The sequence below is a fragment of the Cyprinus carpio genome, chromosome B7 (assembly GCF_018340385.1).
Source record: "Cyprinus carpio isolate SPL01 chromosome B7, ASM1834038v1, whole genome shotgun sequence".
Lineage (NCBI taxonomy): Eukaryota > Metazoa > Chordata > Actinopteri > Cypriniformes > Cyprinidae > Cyprinus > Cyprinus carpio.
In genome coordinates this window covers 9,640,352-9,660,100 of record NC_056603.1, presented here as the reverse complement: position 1 = coordinate 9,660,100, position 19,749 = coordinate 9,640,352, and the positions used below count along the sequence as shown (strand labels likewise).

At 36.5% G+C, this 19,749-nt stretch overlaps 2 protein-coding genes across 5 annotated transcripts; one reads left to right on the top strand and one right to left on the bottom strand.

The window, feature by feature from the left end:
• Positions 1-2,147: 2,147 nt before the first annotated feature.
• On the bottom strand, positions 2,148-9,528 carry zfta (zinc finger translocation associated). Its single transcript, XM_042727140.1, has 5 exons — positions 8,967-9,528; positions 7,168-7,656; positions 5,981-6,328; positions 4,855-5,298; positions 2,148-3,855 (listed from the first exon to the last, which is right to left on the bottom strand). The coding sequence occupies exons 1-5, from the start codon at positions 9,091-9,093 to the stop codon at positions 3,371-3,373; spliced, it is 1,893 nt and encodes a 630-aa protein (XP_042583074.1). The 5' UTR covers positions 9,094-9,528; the 3' UTR covers positions 2,148-3,370.
• A 1,148-nt stretch (positions 9,529-10,676) lies between these two features.
• si:dkey-28a3.2 lies at positions 10,677-19,711 on the top strand. 4 transcript variants are annotated; one of them, XM_042727130.1, is made up of 7 exons: positions 10,677-10,735; positions 12,791-15,588; positions 15,681-16,001; positions 17,922-17,962; positions 18,236-18,294; positions 18,385-18,687; positions 18,793-19,711. In XM_042727130.1, the coding sequence occupies exons 2-7, from the start codon at positions 13,000-13,002 to the stop codon at positions 18,852-18,854; spliced, it is 3,375 nt and encodes a 1,124-aa protein (XP_042583064.1). In that variant the 5' UTR covers positions 10,677-10,735; positions 12,791-12,999; the 3' UTR covers positions 18,855-19,711. The 4 variants fall into 4 exon arrangements, with proteins under 4 accessions (XP_042583064.1, XP_042583068.1, XP_042583067.1 ...); XM_042727134.1 differs by having other exon boundaries at positions 10,678-10,735; positions 15,690-16,001; positions 18,793-19,710; XM_042727133.1 differs by lacking the exon at positions 10,677-10,735 and adding an exon at positions 10,736-10,862 and having other exon boundaries at positions 12,814-15,588.
• The last annotated feature ends 38 nt before the right edge of the window (positions 19,712-19,749 follow it).

Here is a 19,749-nt window from a genome sequence, read left to right as displayed (position 1 = left end):
CAAAAAAATATTAAGCAGCTGTTTTTAACACTGACAATGATTTGATTACCAAATCAGAAGAATGATATTATTATGATTTCAGAAGGATCATGTGACACTGAAGACTTAAGTGATGATGCTGAAAACTCAGCTTAACCATATCAGGAATAAAAAAACTTTGAGATATATTCAAATAGAAAAGAGTTGTTTCGAAAAGAATATTTCACAATATGACTGTTTTAACTGTATTTTTAATCAAATAAATGCAGCCCAGGTGAACATAAGTGACTTTTCAAAAACAAACAATTTATAATTTGTACCAGAAATGTTGAAAAAATTATTTAAATTAATTTATTTAAAGAACTAGGCTTTTCATACCGACATTAATTGACATTTTATTGATTATTGGTGTTGCAGAAAATTATACAAGAGAAACTCAGAAGGAATGATATTTAAATCCAAACTCAAGAAGGGAGTATATACAAGTGAGCAGGGACGTACTGGGACTGAAATTCAGCCCGGGACTTTAAGACGGAGAGGCCTTTTACGCGAGTGCCCTTGGTGCACGAGCAGGATTTTTTGCAGTTATTTTCATTCTAATAGTGTGTTTTATGGCATAAAGACAATCAGATTACGCTGAAGACCTTCAAGAAACTTTAGGATAACACCTGCCTCCTCAGGTTGTATAAGCAAGTCCACTGCACTGAACACAACCAGGTCAGCAAAACCTAATCTCAAATACATAAGTCACACAGTATACTGCGAACTACCAGCATGTCATGTGTACAGTCAGTCGGAGTGATAAAATAGTTACAAATACTCACACCCACTCATACTCAAAAACTACAATGCAGTCCCATACAATAGAGATTGTGTGTGTGTGTGTGTGTGTGTGTGTGTGTGTGTGTGTGTGTACTCACTTTCAACTCTCCCTGCCTCAGCTTCCCCTGTGCTGGACCCTGCCTCTGCTGGACCCTGTCTCTGCTTACTGATTGTACAGCTACATAACATATGCATGAGAAGAACATGAGTAATAAATATGACAAAGAATAATACATTTTCTAATTCAATCTGTGCTGCAGTCAGGTTATTATCTAGTATGTGGAACTATTGGCATTTTATCCTTTATGTAAATATGTAACATTGTGCTGTATTTTTCTATTTTTTGTGTGCGTGTTCTTAATAAAGCTTTGATTGATTGATTGATTGATTGATTGATTGATATGCCTAATATGATTGCCTACCCAGCCCTGCACACTGCCCCTCTACCTGTCTGTTTCCTGCTCTTCTCCTCCTGCTCCTTCTCTCTCCTGCTGCTGCTCCTATTCCTCTCTTCTCCTCCTCTCTCTGATATTTGAGAGTCTCTAGGTTTTGACATAAATGAAGATATAAATGTAATTTAAACAAATGTATCACCAGAGGCTTATTTTTATTTTTTTACCAGAGTCTTATCATATTATGTCACCTAGCAGCAGCGCCGCGTCAAAGACATGGAAAACGCTACGCAAACACCACGCAGCTTACACTCAACAGAAACGCCACGCTCACGCACAGTCAGCCAGCCAGCGTGTCGCCGCCGCTCGCCGGCCTAATCGTGCACCTGTCCTATCCATGCTGCTGGGTCCTTCCTCATCTGCACCTCCTGCCACAGCACCCTTTTCAGTGCGGAAAAGGTCCGTTAATTTGGCACATTTAGCTGCCTCTTGTGCCAACATTTTTTTCTTTTTCATTCTTATTTTTTCGGCCCCACCCATTTCTTTCTCTTCTTTCCTTCGTTTCGCCATTTTTACCGTCTGTCTCTGTTGCATTCACACAAACTCAAACCTAACCAAGTAAACTTCCTTTGATCGGCGCCTTTGAGCCAATCGGATGTCAGGAAATACGAGGATCAGTCCAAGTTGGGAGGGGCCGCTCGTATCCCCCCTTAAGATTGGAAGTATTGGTTTGGCCCAGTCTGAAACACACACACACAGACAGACACACAGCTGCGTTCCGCTGCAGCTGAGCGGCCGGCCACAGGCCGGTACGGTAGCGTATCATATAAAATAAATAATAATAATAAAAAAATTTGACCACCGGCCGATTCGGCCTGAAATGGACCGGCCGTTCGGGATTGTTCCCGGTATTCCCGATTGCCAATCCGTCCCTGCAAGTGAGGAATGTAGTGTCTTATATGCATACATAACTTGAAATGTAAATGTTGATACGTTACTCCTAAACGTTGTAACCCTGAGAGTTTGAACCCCAAACCTTGTCATCACAAAGAAGATTGTGTGCCATTATCCAGGAATCTCCATAAAAAGATCTGTGGGACGTTCCAGACTTTGAAAGTGCCTCCAAGTTGCATTTGGTCAAGAAAAATGGCATTAAAAGAAGATGTGAAACTATTGTGCTTCCTTGTGACACCAGTGCTGACGCATTCGTTTCTTGGTTCACTCTGTACATGATTAAAGAGAGAACTGACAATGTTATGACTGTTTGTCATAGACCAGTGCAAAATTCCTTTTTGTGTTGAGAAATAAATGAGCAAAAAGGATATTTGTTAATAACCTATTCCATGCTGTACAGTATCTTAAATAAATGCAACCAGGAAGTGTTAATAATTAGAGAACATGCATGCGTTATCTGCCCATTTATTTGAACCTTTTTGATTAAATTCAATATTTAAACGAAACAAGATTCATAAATGCAAAAATTTTTCGATGAATAAAACACTCCCTGAGACATGGATCGCACTCGAAAGAAACCGGACTTTGCCTAAACAGAAAGCCCATAAGATTTTTATTTCAATATAACCTTTTGGTATACTGAACCAGTATTATATAACATTAACATAATAAACCATATATTATATTTATGCTTTTTCTTTCAAAACGCAAAATGTGATTGACAAAATGGCATGTGAAATCAAATTTTATCTTCCACTGTATTAGCTTGGTAACAGTCCCAAAACTGGTACGGAGCACCCATTATAAGTGCTATAATTAAAATAATATTGTTCACTGTAATGTGTGATGTCATGCAAAATGTCAAGCATGGGAATCAATAACATAAGTCTCGCAGTCTACAAAAAGAGCAATGAATGTACAGACGCATTTAAGAGTGCTTATCCACAGAAGAGAAAATGTCAGTTCAGCTAAATCACTTGTTGGGAAAAATGGCATTGGTGGCTTCATGTTTCACTTTCAAAAGTGATTCAAGCATAAATATATTTTTTTTAAGCTTATCAAACATTTCAGATGTTTTGCTGGGACAAAAAGTACATTAATTCTTCAACAATGTCACATCCTTCAAAAAAAAAAAAAAAAGTTTAAACCCACAGCAAACTTCCTGAGTGAAGGAAAACAAAAAACAGGATGTCGAAAACACATCCCTAACCCTTCTGTTTCAATTAAGTGCTCTGGCTCGTAGTGCATTCGGTATTAACATAAGCATTGCCGTTAGCATTCTCTTTATGGCCGTGGTTCGAACCCAAAAAACAGTCGTCCGAATGAAAGTGCACTGAGATCTGGTTGTAGCAAAGCAGCACCAGCTGCCTCTCCTCTGGGTTGTAGTCCAGTGAGTGAGGGTGCACTTGTAGGATGTGTCTCTTGATGGTGCTGACCTTTAGCGTTGCGAGCGTAGCGCCACACACCATGCAGATCAATCCATGCTTCCTGCAGTCGTAGTCCATCAGGAAGTCCATCTTCCAGCGGGCCTGGTAATTGCGCCGCTGGTCCTTCCCCGGGTAGTGCCTGTGCCGCCCAGGCATCTGTGTTGATGGTGTGATATTTGTGCTATTATTGTCTTCTGTTTCACATCCTTGCTCTGTGGTTTTCACAGGAGACACCTGCGTGTCATTTGCAGCATTTGTAGTGACAGGAACACTTTGTGGGTCCAGTGGCAAACAAAAGAAAAGAGAGAGACACATTATTGTTTGATTTTGACATGAGAACCATAAGCAAATGTACATAACAATTTGGCCTACCTTGATGTGGCTAATGCTAATGCTAAGTTGGCTCAGAGGTACAACATAAATATCTTTACATCCTTAAAACAAGATATATTTACCTGAAGCTCAATGATCTTTAGTTTTCAAGCTGTTAAAGCTTACTGAAGGCACCAGGAAAGAGAAGTGTAACTATTTTTAGCTTTTGAGACATAATGTTAATTAATGTAATTTAAAAACATTAACAAGCTTATTTTCATGATTAAGTACAACTTGTATGTAGAGTCTAGTTTGCAAAATTGATTTACCTGAGAAGCTAAATATCTTTAGATTTCAAGCTGTTAGCTTGCCGAGCAAATTAAGGCTAACTGAAGGAAAGAGAAATGTTTAATTTGACTATTTTTAGCTTCTCAAATATAATGTGATATGTAATAATTTTAAAGGACATTAATGAACATATTTTCAAGATAAAATACATATTGTACACATCTTTAAAACAAGGTAAATTTACCTGAGAAGCTAATTAATCTTTCATTTTAGAGAATCAGTTTTGCTTCTCGGGTTTAATTGATCTGGTTTTAAAGATTTTTTTATGGGAAAATAAGTTGGAATTGATTTTTAAGAACTTTGGTTCTAACTTCTGGTGTTCTTTTTTCATTTTATGATTTTCTTTTAATATAAAATTATACATTTACATTATACATTTAGCAGACGCTTTTATTCAAAGCAACTTACAGTGCATGCAGGCTATACATTTTTTTACCAGTATATGTGTTCCCTGGGAATCGAACCCACAACCTTTTGCGCTGCTAACGCAGTGCTCTACCACTGAGCCACAGGAACACTATATTTGGCCTTTACAGTCTCATACAGTGACTTACAGTCTCTTACAATGGCATTTACATCTCTCTATATTTGCTGTTGTGTGTCTAGTTGCCTGTACTTACCATCCTCTTTCGGTGTAGCCTTGTCGATGTTCTCCTCCTTTATCCAGGCGCTGACCACAGCATCTCTCTCACTTCGGCTGAGGCTGCTCGTCTCCGGATGACACTCCTGGATGTGCTTGCGGAAGTTGCTGACCCTCGGCACAGGGATGTGTTCAGAACACACCATACAGTAGCAGAGCGGGTTTTCCGGAGGACCGTATGCCACTAAATAATCCAGGCGGAGACGCCAGGGGCTGCCGTATTTTAGTCGTCTCTTTCTGGGATAGTAAGGTAAGGACTGGGATCTCTGGCCAGTGTCTGGTGGATTCTCATCTCCTCTTGTGTAGTTCCTCAAGTTTCCTTGAATGGGATCCACATTTAGAGGAATAAACGAGGCTGAATCATCTAAGTTTATTTCTTTGGCATGTTGTTCCGATTTGATTTGAGGTTGTAAAGTGTGGGACTCTGCATGAGAAGAGAAACAAATGTATTAAAGCTGAGAAGAAAAAGTTAATTTACAGTTAAACAGGACTTTATGTTGTTTTGCTTTTTACAAGGGTTAAAAGAATAATTTAAGCAGTTGCACCTTTGTAATAGACCATAGTCAAAAACAAAAGGACATTATTTTTATATTAAAGCAATTTATGTACTTTTATTTATATTTTTTTCTTAACTTTTTATTCATATTATATCTTTTTATCTGTTGATTTTAATTTAATTAGTTTGTTTTCTTGACTTTTCATAACAGAATTAAAGAAAATTAATTATTTTATTCTGCACAGTTATTTTATAATAGACAATTCAAGTAATAATAGTTGTCAATATTCATATTTTTGTTGTTTGTACTGTATTTTGATCAAATAAATGCAACTTTCATGAGCATAACATACAAAATGTATTACCTTTTAATTTGAGCCTGTGCTTTTTTGCACCAAAATTTGACTGAAATCAGACCAACTCATAGAAATTAATATATTTATCAAAATTATTCATTTATTCTATTTTTTGAATATCACATTTAACTTATTTTTACAATTAAACAGCTTGTGTATGCAACAACTCCATGACATTTTAGAGATCTTTATCTTATTTTTTCCAATAACTCTTTTAGATTCTCTAATTTAGTCTGATTAGTTTTGTCTCTCACCTTCACCGTGCGTCTTAGCCCAGGTCTGCAGGATGGAGTGCTTTTCCTCAGCGCTGTACAGCAGAGAGTTCGGGTGCAGATCCAACATGTGACTCTTGATGTGATCCAGGTGCAGCGAAGGCAACAGACAGCTGCATACCATGCATACAAGACGACCCTCCTCTGCCTGGTATTCCATCAGGAACTCCTGGCGGAACCAGGCGTGCAGCGAGTCGTTCAGGTAGCGCTCCATCACCTGAGCTGTGGGGCCTGGGAGCTCCTGGACCGAGGAGGACGGAGGGGATGGTGTGACCCTGCTAATGCCAGACTGGGCCTGAAGTACTGGAGAGATGGAACCACTAGGCTTGCCTAGAATGACGTGAAGAATGAGCACTTTACGTAGTAATAATAATAATAAATTGATGTTAATTTAATGTTCTGAAATGAAAAAAAATAATGCATCTTATTTATAATGTGCATTTCTCATACTCAAAGTGCTACAATACAATATAAAAGTAAACGTCTCAAGAAGAGCTAAAATAATAATAATAATAAAATGTAAATAAATTTAAAATTTATTAAATTATTATTTTTCTCATATTCAAGGTGCTACAATACAATATAAAAAAAGAACTAAATAGAGATAAAAAAATAATTGTATATAAAATGTCAAAAGTTTTAGGTTTTTGAATTGTGGCATTATTTTTATGAGATTTAAACACATTTCCCATTAAAATCTCATTACTGTATTCCATCCAGATGTTTAGATATTTTAGTTTTTATTTCTTATTATTACAGTAATGAAAATAGTCCTGCACAGACAAAATAATTTTTAATTAATTAAAAAAATACAAATCTTAGTATACATTAAAGGCTTTAAAGAGCATGACATATAGACATATTAAAATATTTGTATAACTTTTGTACTTTTAAAATTATATTCATTTGTTTATAATATTTATAATTGATATTTCTATCGAATCGAGTCATGATAATTAGGGTTAGGCGAATTAGCATAAAAAAAATTATCTCATGAAAATAATATTAGATGGCAAAATATCTGTATTTTTCTCAAAAGATTTTACATTTTCTTTAAGCAAAATATTATTGATTTTTTTGGGGTGAACCTTAACACGTTTTGTCAGGTTTCATGTGATTCAGACATTTCACACAAACACAAAGCAGCACAAAGAAATATAAACACAGACCTGTGGAGAGCCTGTTAACATCCAGAATCTCCTGTGACTCTGGAGGAACATCTGGATCGGGACACAACGGCTGGCTGTTTTCTCGGTTCAAATGACTCTCCCATCCCGACCGGATCACATCTTTATCGGACTCGGTCCACAGCAGCGAGTACGGATGCTTCTGATTGATGTGCCTCTTGATGGTGCTTAACTTCAGGGTGGCCAGTGAACTGCCACACACCATGCAGATCATCCCTTGTCTCTGTGGCTCGAAGTCCATGAGGTACTCGCTGCGCCAGTACTCATGGTAATAGCGCCGGTGGTCTCGGCCAGGTGTGTGCTTTGATGGAGGAGGGGCTTTTGTAGATGGTCCTGGGATTGGAGACAGAAGGAAAGGAGAGTCTGTGCTCTCAGAGATACACCAGTAACTGGTGCCTGGGGAGCATACAGAGGTGACAGGAACGTCCTGGCTGTTATGAGATGTGAGACCATTGCTCATGTCCTCTTGACCTGTGGAGGACACAGAAAGAGAGTGTCACTAATGAGGTATAATGTGAAATTATTCCATTGTTTCCATTTACAGGGAAATATAAAATGATGAAGATGAATATGAAGTGAAAATGTATTTCTGTCAGCAATTTTTGTGCATAAATGTAAAAAAAAAAAAAAAAAAAAAAAAAACATGTATAGATATATTCTGAACATACAATATGTTATACTGCACAAAAAATATTTATTTATTATTATTACTAAAATAGGACACTTGCTGATAGACTAAAGGTCATTCTAAAGTTAGAAACTTTATAGGAAAATGTGAAAATTTTGTATTGTGGAATTTTAAAATATGAAAATGATTCTGTATTTTGTTTTATTTATATTTAATATATATTACAAATATTAAAACGGTTGTCATGATTATTATAAAATGTTATGTAATGTTAAAGTGTTTTTGTCTACAAGCCAATTTGTGCATAAATCTATTAAAAATCTGTCAGCGCATATTCAAATCACTATTACTGTAAATATTAAGCGGTAGTAATATTTTAGTTTTTATATTGCTGATCTCAAAAGACAACAAAGTTATCTCATCAGACATTTCAGAAAAAATATTTTAAAAATATTAACGACAAATATTAAAGTACATTTATTTTGCATAAACCTACAAATAATCAGTCAGCATATATGTATACATTCATATATTTTAACATTATTATTATTATTATTATTTTAGCATTAGTCTGTTGCTGATAGGCTAAAAGTCATTGTCAAATATTGTAACTGAAATTAACTTAATCTGAGAAATATGCAAATTATTTGGTATTTCGCATATTTTAGGATATACTAATTATTTATTTATAGTTCATATTCAATAATAAAAAATGTTATAATGAATTATAAAATGTATATTATAATCTGTCATCATATATCTAATTGTTATTTTTACTACAACTGGTAGTAGTCTCAGAATTCAGTCTCAAAATTGTAAAATATTCAAATAACTTTTCATTTAAGAAAAATAGTAACGCAAATAATAATTAAGCACGATTTAAACGGATATCAAAGTGAAAATGTATTTCCGCAGGCCCAGTTTTAGCACAAGAAGGGGGCAGCGGCATGGTGCAGTACCGCGTACTTCCGCTAGGTGACGACAGCGCATCACGTATACAGATGCAGCATGGTTATTTTGCCTTTGTTTATAGTGGAGCCCGAAAGATTAGGGGCCATGCCGCTGCATGCTATTGTTCGCCACGGGTCTTAACATTTCCAAGAGAGAGCCATCGATCTAATAGTCAAAGTGAAATGCCTAACACAACATGTACCTGCTGAGAGGTCCCCCGAGGTCCCCCGCTGCTGTGTCGCCTCCTCTTCCTCAGCTTTCATTATTAATGAGCGAGATTCTGTCTGCTCAGATTTGTGCACCGACTCTTTGGACTCCGCTTCATCCATACCTGTGTTACGTGATTTAAACGTACAGGATACGCACCTTTTGTACGTAGAAATGTCACAACCGGAGGATTTCGTAGATGCATTCGTCGGGTGGTTGACTAAATGTCTGAAACACGCACTCACCCATTACAGTGTGAGCAGTGTCTGTCTCTGCACTGAAGCCTCGCCGCAGTTTGCTTTGAGTTAACTTAACTTTACGAGACGACACAAGTCGCATTTAGATCGAAGATGGAGTGCAGATCATATGCTCGGTGACTTTTAAGCGGACTCCTGTTTGTATTTAGATGTTCTGCTTGTCTTCAGGGTGGAGAGCCGAGCTAGGGGCCCCTGGGGCTCCTTTAGGGGCTCCTGGGTAAATTTAAAGAGACAGTAGCGGCTGTGATGTAGTGACGGGTGCAGCATGGGGCCCATTTTGAAGGTTTTATTTTATATTTTACACAAGATTGTAACCAGAATTGTGCATTTTGTACATGCCATTTAATTCATGAATGATGAAATAGTTTTGATTGGCACATTTATTTACAGACATTTTTTTTTGTTTTGGGAAAATACAGTTATTCTACATGAAATGACATATTATTCATATTACTGATATTTGTATGTGTTTCTTAAACTTGTGCATGTATCCTTGTGTATTTATTGTAAAATTGAAATTTTAACAATTAAATTGTGTTCAATATTAGAATAAACATACATTTGTTACATTTTTCAACAGGTTTGCATCTGTATTTTTAAAAATTATTTAATGTTAATATATATATATATATATATATATATATATATATATATATATATATATATATATATATATATATTATATATATATAAAAACGATATGTATATGTAAACGATGGCTTTAACAATACCAAATTATACTTTGGCATAATATATATATATATATATATATATAATATATAATATATATATTATATATAATATATATAAAACAATACCTTTAACAATACCAAATTATACTTTGGCATAATATATATATATATATATATATATATATATATATTTTATAAAGTATAATTTGGTATTGTTAAAGCCATCGTTTACATTGTTTTCATGAGGGACACATAGGGCATCTTTTTGTGTGTAATTCGTGTACCGGTTATTTTTAAATACGATGGCTTTAACACAAAACCAAAATTATACTTGGCATAATATGCATATATTATATATTATTAATTATATATAATTTATATATATATATTCTATATATATAGTATATAATAGTATATATAAATATTAATATATATATAAACGATATGTATTGTAAACATGGCTTGAACAATACCAAAATTATATTTGGCATAAATAGATATATATATATATATATAGATATATAAATATATATTATCCAAAGTATATATTGGTATATGTAAAAGCCATCGTTTTAACAATTGTTTTCATGAGGGACACTATATAGGGCATCTTTGTGTGTAAAACTAAAAAATTTGAAAACTAAAAAATACCGGTTATTTTTAAATACTTAAATATTAAACTAAAAAATTTGAAAACTAAAAAATACCACTAAGTCTTCTTTTTTTTTCTTCTTCTTTTTTTTTTTATGCAGAACGTTCTTGTGTTTTAAGGAGGGATGGACTGCTTTAAGACCCTATCCGTCCACGCACATGCAGTAAGTTCCTACATCCTGGTATTTTTACCGTTGTCAAGGCACCGATAGAAAGAAAGGCTGCAACGGGAAGCGACCCGACTTCAGTGTCCTGAGACTGAGCTTAAAGAAAGTTAAGTACATTTACAAGGTAAAACAAACGCATGCTTCGCGCACTCGATGTCGTCATGACGTCGTTTACTTTAAGGACACGACAGTCCACGAGCTGACAGACAGACTGACAGACACACACACAGACCGCAGCTCAGGAGGGCAGATGGGGAAGACAACATTGTCTCTGTCACAGAGAAAACCAACACCTTTTCAATAAAAACAACCCAATTTTTGCGCTAGGATGCTTTTTAAATATGCATTTTCTATAAATAAGCACGCGCTGCCATTGCAGTGTCAACACAAAACGCCAGAGTTAGACGGATGAATCGTCATCTTGTGATTGTGAGATAAGATTTAAAGTGACAGCAACGTGTTTGTACCACCTTTGGGCTCTGTTTTAGTTTGTTATCATTTACTTCACATTTTATTCTTATACGCATATTTGTATGCGTTCAATTCAAATAGTTTTGTAAAAAGCCCCGTTGTTTAGCAATGCATAGCAGTTGTAATGTTAGAAAATGAGTAGTTGAATAAAAATCGGGAATTGTTTACTTACGATCATGTTGAATTAAACCTGTATGATTTTCTTTCTTATGTGGAATATGTGAAAAACCTATCTTGTAGAGTGTGCAGGCTGCTCTCTTTGATACAGTTAACGTAGACGCAGAGACTATCAAGCTCCAAAAATGCACCAAAACATTAGTCCAGAAGAATCTGTAAGATATGAAAAGAAGAAATCACTTGGGAGCTCGATGTGTGACACTCTAGCACTGATATTTACATTTATTCATATTCATATTTGCTTGTTTTTTATACAGAGTGACTTGCAAATGAGCAATACTACAGTATGATAAATTGTAGGGAGACAGTGACTAAAAATGCTGCAATACAAAATTTCAAAAGTTGGCTTGTAAAGCATAGGCTAGTACTAAGATGGTGATAAGATTGGAAGTAACTTGGTAATGGTTGCGGACCAAGTGTGACTTGTCTTCAGATATTTTTTGAAGACTGAAGAACAATTTGTGAAAAAAATGATTGAAAAACGATTGTTCCTACTTGCTCTGTAGCACAGATCTAAATTGAATTGATGTCAATGCTTGCATGTCTGTGCTTGATGTTCCTATAAATTTATATCAGCATTGAAGACACAGCATGTGGGGCACATTCCCTCAGGGCCCCATACATCCCCTTCCCCCACATGGATAGAGGGCATCATTCTCTTATTTCTTGTATCTACATGTACTACTTAAGGGTGCACTTTTCATTGTCTACTGCATATATTACTCTTATGATAAATTGCTTGCACTGTTCCTAATTTGTAGGTCACTTTGGATAAAAGGGTCTGCTGAATGACTAAATGTGCATGTACCAAAACCCAATATGTACTTGAGGGCCCCTTTTCTGAGTCCCAGCCATGCCTTTGGAAGACTACAGGGGCCCCTGGACGTTGTCTGTTGTTGCTTTATGATCACATATGAATCACAATTAGGGATTCTGTCACAACACCCAACAAAGTGCTCTCTAGGGCCCCGTCTTCCAGCATAGGGGCCATTTAATGCCCACTATTTTTAACTCTTAATCTGCTAGTTTTAATTATTGGGCGTTATTTATGTATTAATGTAGACTTTATATAGTTTGAATTCTTATACAATTTGAAAGTTATGTGTGGCTTGTGTATTTGCATTTGTTTTTTTTTTTGTTAGTTTTTTTTTTTTACCATCCAGTGATATTTATTTGCATGTATCATATAAATGCAATTTTTATTTATTTTAAAATTGTTCCTATTTTAGATATATTTTATGTTGATGGTTTTATTTTGTTTTATTGTCATTTTATTGTTGCTGAAGTGTAGCCGCCTCAAGCATAGGCTATAAAAGATTGGTTTGTGTTAAAGAACATGAGTTGATAATGCATCTCATCAATCATCAGATCAATTATTTAATATGCATTTTGTTTCCCCTAAAGGTCAACTACTCTTGGTTTTTCAGAAAAATGGACAGTTTGAATCAAGCACTGGATGCAAAATCCATCTAAACAAAAAGACCTTGAGAGACTGCTTCACATAAAGATGTGACCCCACAGATAACCCTGTTTAGAGCAGGTTTTGCCAAGCCTAAGAAGACTTACTCCAGCGGCTGACATTAGTATAATGATGGTGTAACCAAACAGCAGCCATGTCCAGCAAGACTTCCTCTAAACGTCGTTATCAACCAGCAGCAGAGTTTGATGATGCCACTATCGCCCGCAAAAGGGAATATTGGAGGAGCAAGAAAAGAGAGCAGAGGGCAAGAAAGTCATCTACCAAAAACAAGATTGGAAATGAAAATCTGGGCTTGCGCATGTCTGTTGTTAGTGAAGCCAACAATGTTCCCTCTCTACATAATCATAATGTTTCATTCAAACGGCAAGATGCTGATTCTCCTAAAAACTCCTTCAGCTCAGGTCTATTAGTATCTGAGAGTAATATTAATATGGTGCCATGCCAAAAAGCGAGATGGTTTCAAAGGACCAAGCTCAACCATGTCTTACCTCAGTACCCAGAAACAAGCACAAATACCCTGAAGGGTGTAATGGCCAATAAAAAAATAAAGCCCTCAGATACAGGGTCATCAAAAACAAATGCTTCAACAGCTGAATCTCTCTGCCCTACAGTACATTCAGTGCCTACAACATGCATCGATTTGAATCCAAACAATACTCATGCTCCAAAATCAAAAACGGGAATGTCATCCCTAAATGGCAAGCAATTAACAACATCTCTGCAAAGCCATGGATCCATGGTTTTACCAGTGCACAGACACCAAAATAAGCCTCAGAACTCACTTAGACCCTTGACCTCTGCAGAATGTAAGGTTCATGAAAACCAGAGTCCTATCACTAAGAGAAGGACATGTGCCTTTGCTTCAAAGCACAACACGGGAGTGGCTGTGACTGAAGAAGAGATGGTTGCTAAGCGTAGAGAGAACTGGCGTATCAAAAAGCGGGAACAGAGAGCAAAGCGTGCTGCAAAGCTGGCCCGGGACCGAGAAGGGAGTCTCAGACAAGGACAACCTTTATCTGTTGGTATCATGCATGCTTCGTCTCCTACTTACAGTAAGGCCTTGAAAGGAATCAGCCTCAACTCTAACCTTGTATCCCTTAATCAGCAGTCGCTGGAAGCAAAATTTAATGGTTCTCGGACAACACAACTACATGTTCAGAGTCCTAAACCAAACCATGCATCCTTAACATCTGGTATTTTGCAGTCATCCTCAAGTAAATCCAAATCCAAAGTACAGAAATTTGCACTTACTCAAAAGAAACGTTTTCAAAACCAAATGAGGAAATCCACCCTTGGTGCTTCCAAAGTTGAGACTCCCGAGGATCGCCATGCCAGGCAGAAAGAATACTGGAGAATTAAGAAACGTGAGCAGAGAGCAAGGCTGTCTATGGCATTGAAAGCACGACTGAAGGAACGAGACGCACTAAAGCATCATGGGAGACACTCCTATAACAGTTTTAATCAGCCGTGTGGAGTTCAAGCGAGCAAAGCAAGTGCATTTGCAATTTCCTCAGATACCATTGGTGGTTTTATCAAAGAAGATGGCACAGTGACAGTCTCCATTTCGAGGACATCTCCTAAAGCTTCCCTACCTACAAGTCAAGACATTTCCAGTGTGAAATGCATTGGAAAAGTAAAACTTCAGGTTCAAGTAAATTCTCCCCAATATTCAGATGCTCCTGCAGTCACAAAGCTAGATTCCGCTCCATGCAACATTTCTAGTTATTCTACTAATGCTCACCAAAACTCTCTAGTACAGTCTAGGTTAACCAGAGGTGCAGTTATGGGCAGTATGACAGTCACCATCCAGTCTGAAACCCCAACAGAAGAAGAAAGGGTCGCCCGTTTGAGGGAGTATTGGAGGATAAAGAAACGAGAGCAAAGGGCTAGTCAAGCTGCCCGACTTGGAAATGGTCTGCTTAGGTCGAAGGTTTCTGTGTTAAAGCAGAGAGAGCAAAACAAGAAGTCAAACCATAGGCAAAGTATTACTTCATCTATCACCACAACAGTTTGTCACTCCTCTACCAGTGCCCCAATGCCTATAAAAGAAGAGCATGTCTATCCCACTATACAAACTGTGTTTTCCATCCCAGAAATAATTCCCTGCATCAGTGTTAATAGCAGCAAACCTTCACCTTGTGCATCCTTAGAATCACACATTGAGCCTCCAACAGCTGTGGACCATCATGCCACCACTCTTCAGGCTGTTGCTTCCATGAAGAAGCTCCTGGAGGAATCGCTTTACACACCAGAAGAAAATAATGCCAACAAAATGCATGTTAAGTGTGAAAATGAGCCTCTTCCGTTGACTAAAGATGACCTTTTTACATCTGAAGATGCAAAGCCAAGTCTTACCTTACAACAAAACATCTTATTACAGTGTGACATTTTAAAAGACACAAGCCTTAAAGATATCAAATTGAGTGCTCAGGCATCAACTTTTGAAAACACGAGTCATTGTAACACTCATAACGTATGTCAAGAGGCTACAGACGGAAGTCGTGCCATTTCTCCAGTGGCTCTGCAACCTCAGAAGTTCAGTGATGATGGAGCAAATCCCAAGCAGTCCTACCCTTCACAGACCTTGCAAAAGCAACAGCTTAGTGAAAGTGATGAGCTTCAACGAAAGAGAGAGTATTGGCGGTTAAAGAAAAGACAACAGCGGGCTAGAAAAGCCAGCAAAGATGCAACCAAACATGCAGTTCTTCGTAATCTGCCACAGGTGAGTTGCATTGATATTTGAATGTCATGGGAAGTAATTGGTAATAATGTGAATTATTAAATGTGTGCCATATGAACTATTGCGTTTCTCAGATTCCCCAGAAGAAAACACGAAGCACAACTCTCATGCAAGCCATGTCCCAGGACACTTCCACATGCAGACAGATCCCCATTCAGAAAAAAACAAGCAGGTGCACCAAGCCTTCTGGTCCAGAGACACAGCATACAGATAAATCAAGATGTGATAGAAGCCAAATAGTGGCAACGCCAAATCCAAAAGTAGATCCTGAGGAGGTTATACGTAGAAGACGCATGCAGTGGAGGATCAAGAAACAGGAGCAGAGAGCTAGAAAGGCAGCGCATGAGAGAAAGCTACGCCAGATGATGGTCCCTCCACATGGCCAGGATTTACAGGTAATTATTTTTTAGACCGTATAGATTTATTGGTTTTATTTATGTGCAGTACCATTAAGAAGTTTGGGGTCAGTAAGATTATTATTTTTTTGGACAGCAAAGATATTTATAATGTTACAAAATATTTCTGTTTCACATAAATGCTGTTCTTTTGAACTTTTAAAAGAATCCTGAAAAAAAAATTTCCACTAAACATTGATAATAAATGGATCTTGTGTAGCAAATCAGCATATTAGAATGATTTCTTAAGGATCATGTTCAATTAAATTCAAGTTTGTTTGTATAACGCGTTTCACGATACAATTCATTGCAAAGCAGTTTTACAGAAAATTAAGTTCCAAAATAAAACCAATTTAAAATAAAAAACTGAAAAAAACTACTGAAAAAAAATCATCTCCAACAAAACAATAATAAATTACAATAATATGAACAGGAATAACAGGAATAAATTACAAATATATTAAAATAGAAAACTGTTATTTTATAGTGTGAGAATATTTTAGAATATAACTGTTTTTACTGTATTTTAATTAAATGAATGCAGCCTTGGTTTGCATAAGAGACTTCTTTCAAAAACCTTACCAACCCCGAATTTTTGAAAAGTAATGTAATTGCAGACAGAGAAAAGGCCCCAAATAAAAGCACAATCATGTATGAGCAAAAATCCTGCAATACACTGTCAGCAGTAACATCCCCCTCATTTACAGATTGTTCTAAAACAGACAAAAGTACAGCACCGCTATGAGTTTGAGTGGGACTGCGAGACCCATGCAGTGCAGCCCACTGATTATGCAGTTGTTTACTTGTGTGACAGATCTGTTGAACCAATTTGTGGTTTGCACAGTGCTGTGCAAACTGATCTGATCTTCACTATCAGTGGTTCATTCATCTAAACAGGTCATCATTTCCTCATCTCTTTTTTGTTTCAAACCGTCATGACTTTGTTTCTTCTACAGAACACACACAAAAAGAGATTTTGCAGGATGTTTCAACTCTTTTTGCTCATACAAAGTCAATAGGGTCCAAAACACTGACCACTGACTTTCAATATATGTTGCTTATGTGTTCCACAGAAGAAAGAAAGTCATACAGGTTTGGAATTACATGAAGGCGAGTTTATACTGAGAACCAGACATCACAGTATACCAAAACGCTGTAATAATAACACTACATGCTTTATGTCCCCTGGGGGCCCCAGTTATATCTAAGCACCAGAAATTCACAGACAACTGGGAGTAGGTTCTTTTGAATTGGAGCAGTGTTCACAGGGCCCCATATGGGGCCCCAGCCATACCTCAGCACTAGAATATCACAGAAACATTTTGGAGGACTCTTTTGACTTGTGGCAGTGTACAGAGGCCCTGTGTGAGGCCCCCGTGCCTCCAGGCATATCTGTGCACCAGCATACTGTAGGGACATGCAAAACATAGGAAAAAAATGTAGGACTACATGATGGTGGAGAGTTTTGTAATTGATTAGGATTCAAATAAGGAAAGTTGGTTTTCTTCAAAATACATTTCTGAAACAAGCATGTAAAAGATATGAACATTTATTTTAGCATTTAAGATCACCAGCCTTCTCACAGCTTGCTGATTTTAGATTACTAATACTTTAGATGAAGATGGTGAGATGGCAGAGTTTTTATACCAATTGACTGAATATTTTCATTGTTCCTTTCTCCAGTTTCTCAAATGATTGAACCTCCTCAGAATGGATTTAAGGGTTAAACTGTGTGATTATTTTAGGTTAAAAATGCCATGGCGGAAACGTCTAAATTTGGTTTGTCCAATTAAGTAGCACTTTCTCAGATTGTTTGAGAATTGTTGTCATCTTCCCAGCCTCAAGTCACTCAGAGCATTTACATATACGTGAACTTATAACCTTTTTTTTTTTTTTTACTTTTTTCTTTAATCTTCCTAGAGTCAGAACTCCACCAGTCTCTGCTCAGCAGTAGTTCAGAGGTAAGTACATTTTTTCAATAATATTAGTATAATATAGGTTTTAATAATAAAAGTAGTCTATGCTCACAAAGGCTGCATTTATAAAAACTGTAATATTGTCAAATATTATTAGTTTAAATTAACTATTTTCTATTTGAATATATTTTTCAATGTAATTTATTCCTGTGAGAGCAAATCTGATTTTTCAATAGCAATTCTTCACTGTTACATGATCCTACAGAAATCATATTAATATGCTGAAAAGACATTAATGTTGGCTTCTTTTCCAAACAGTGTAACTTTAGAAGACCAACTTGGCTACTTTGCTGAACCATGTCAACCTGCACTCAAAGGTTATTTTTAATGAATTTTCTAACACACACTTCACCAAACAGTTTAAATGACTATTTGTTTACTGACATTACCAACATCTTCTGTTTGAGAGGAGTCAAGCTTTGCACCAAATGAAGCAATGGAGGGACCTTTATCACAGGCAGAGTGGAGAAATGTCTACCTCATGGACTTTGATCCTGTCAACCCGTTGTTGGTGTGTATGGTTTGTGGTGAGCAGCAGTACTCTGTGAGTGTGGAAGGCGTGAAGGCTCATATTGAGGAGGCGCATCCTGATACACTATCATTGGGAGACCTTGAACGTCAAGGCATTCTTGATGCCTGGGATAAACAGGTGGCAGTCCGAGAGCACTTCATCACCCACCAGCTTCAACAGCGATGCAGAGCTTCTACAGGTAACAGGAAAATCTACATTCAGTCTGGCTTTGAAAATATTAAATAATTGATTTTGTGAATCAATTATTTGATTTTGTGAATTATCAATCTTGTGAATTTTTCAGAATTGAATTTAACCTGCCCGGTCAAAATTGAAGCCAAGGTCGAGGCCGAAGACTTTGAGTGAACTGATAGGTGGCTGACAGACAAGACCCGTCTCGTCCCGATGGCCGTCTAGTTGACGAGGTTTTCGCAGGGGATCTGTCTCTTGGGCTCATCTTGTTGACATGGTCTCCGGCGCTGACATTCACTAAAACCTAACTTCATGTCTTAAAGATTTTTTACATTTAGAACATTTTAAGATTTAGAACATTTACTTTGTAAGTCCCATCAGTCATGTAAGAGATCAGTATTTCTCACTACTGAGCCTCATTAACTGTACTTTTAAATTCTGGTAATACTCCAAACAGTGCATTTACAAAAACTTTAAATCAGGTTACAAAATAAGATCCATCAATAAAAGCATTCTCACACACACACACACACACACAAACAACTGGCATGTTATTCTGTAATCTAAAGAACTGCATTTTGAGCTTGTATTTTTTTTTATTATTATTTCTGTACAGTTTATACACTTTTCAAAACATTTTGCAACACATTTTCTTTTTGTAATTGTTGCACTACATAATATATAATTTTATTTTGTACTTTGACTTTGTTTTTTTTCCACTTAAGAATTTGTTTTGAATAGACCTTCTTCTTCAGTTTATAAAATACTATGGAATCAAATGTAATTCATATCCACCATAATTTGAAGTCCTTGTAGTTAATTACTAGTTAACCTTATAAATGATGTGAGTGTGGTGTTAATGTTTGGTTATACACAGACCACGTCTCAAAAAAAAAGCACAAGGATGAGAATCATCAAATATTATATATATGGTTTAGCAAACATAGTTTGTTAGTCTTTACAGTCTACACCTAGGATAAGTAAAACGTTCAGTCCACATCTGTTTTAGGTTAAATCTTTTAAATAAATAAAACCTTTTGCACACTTTGTTTGCTTGTCTGTAATTTTA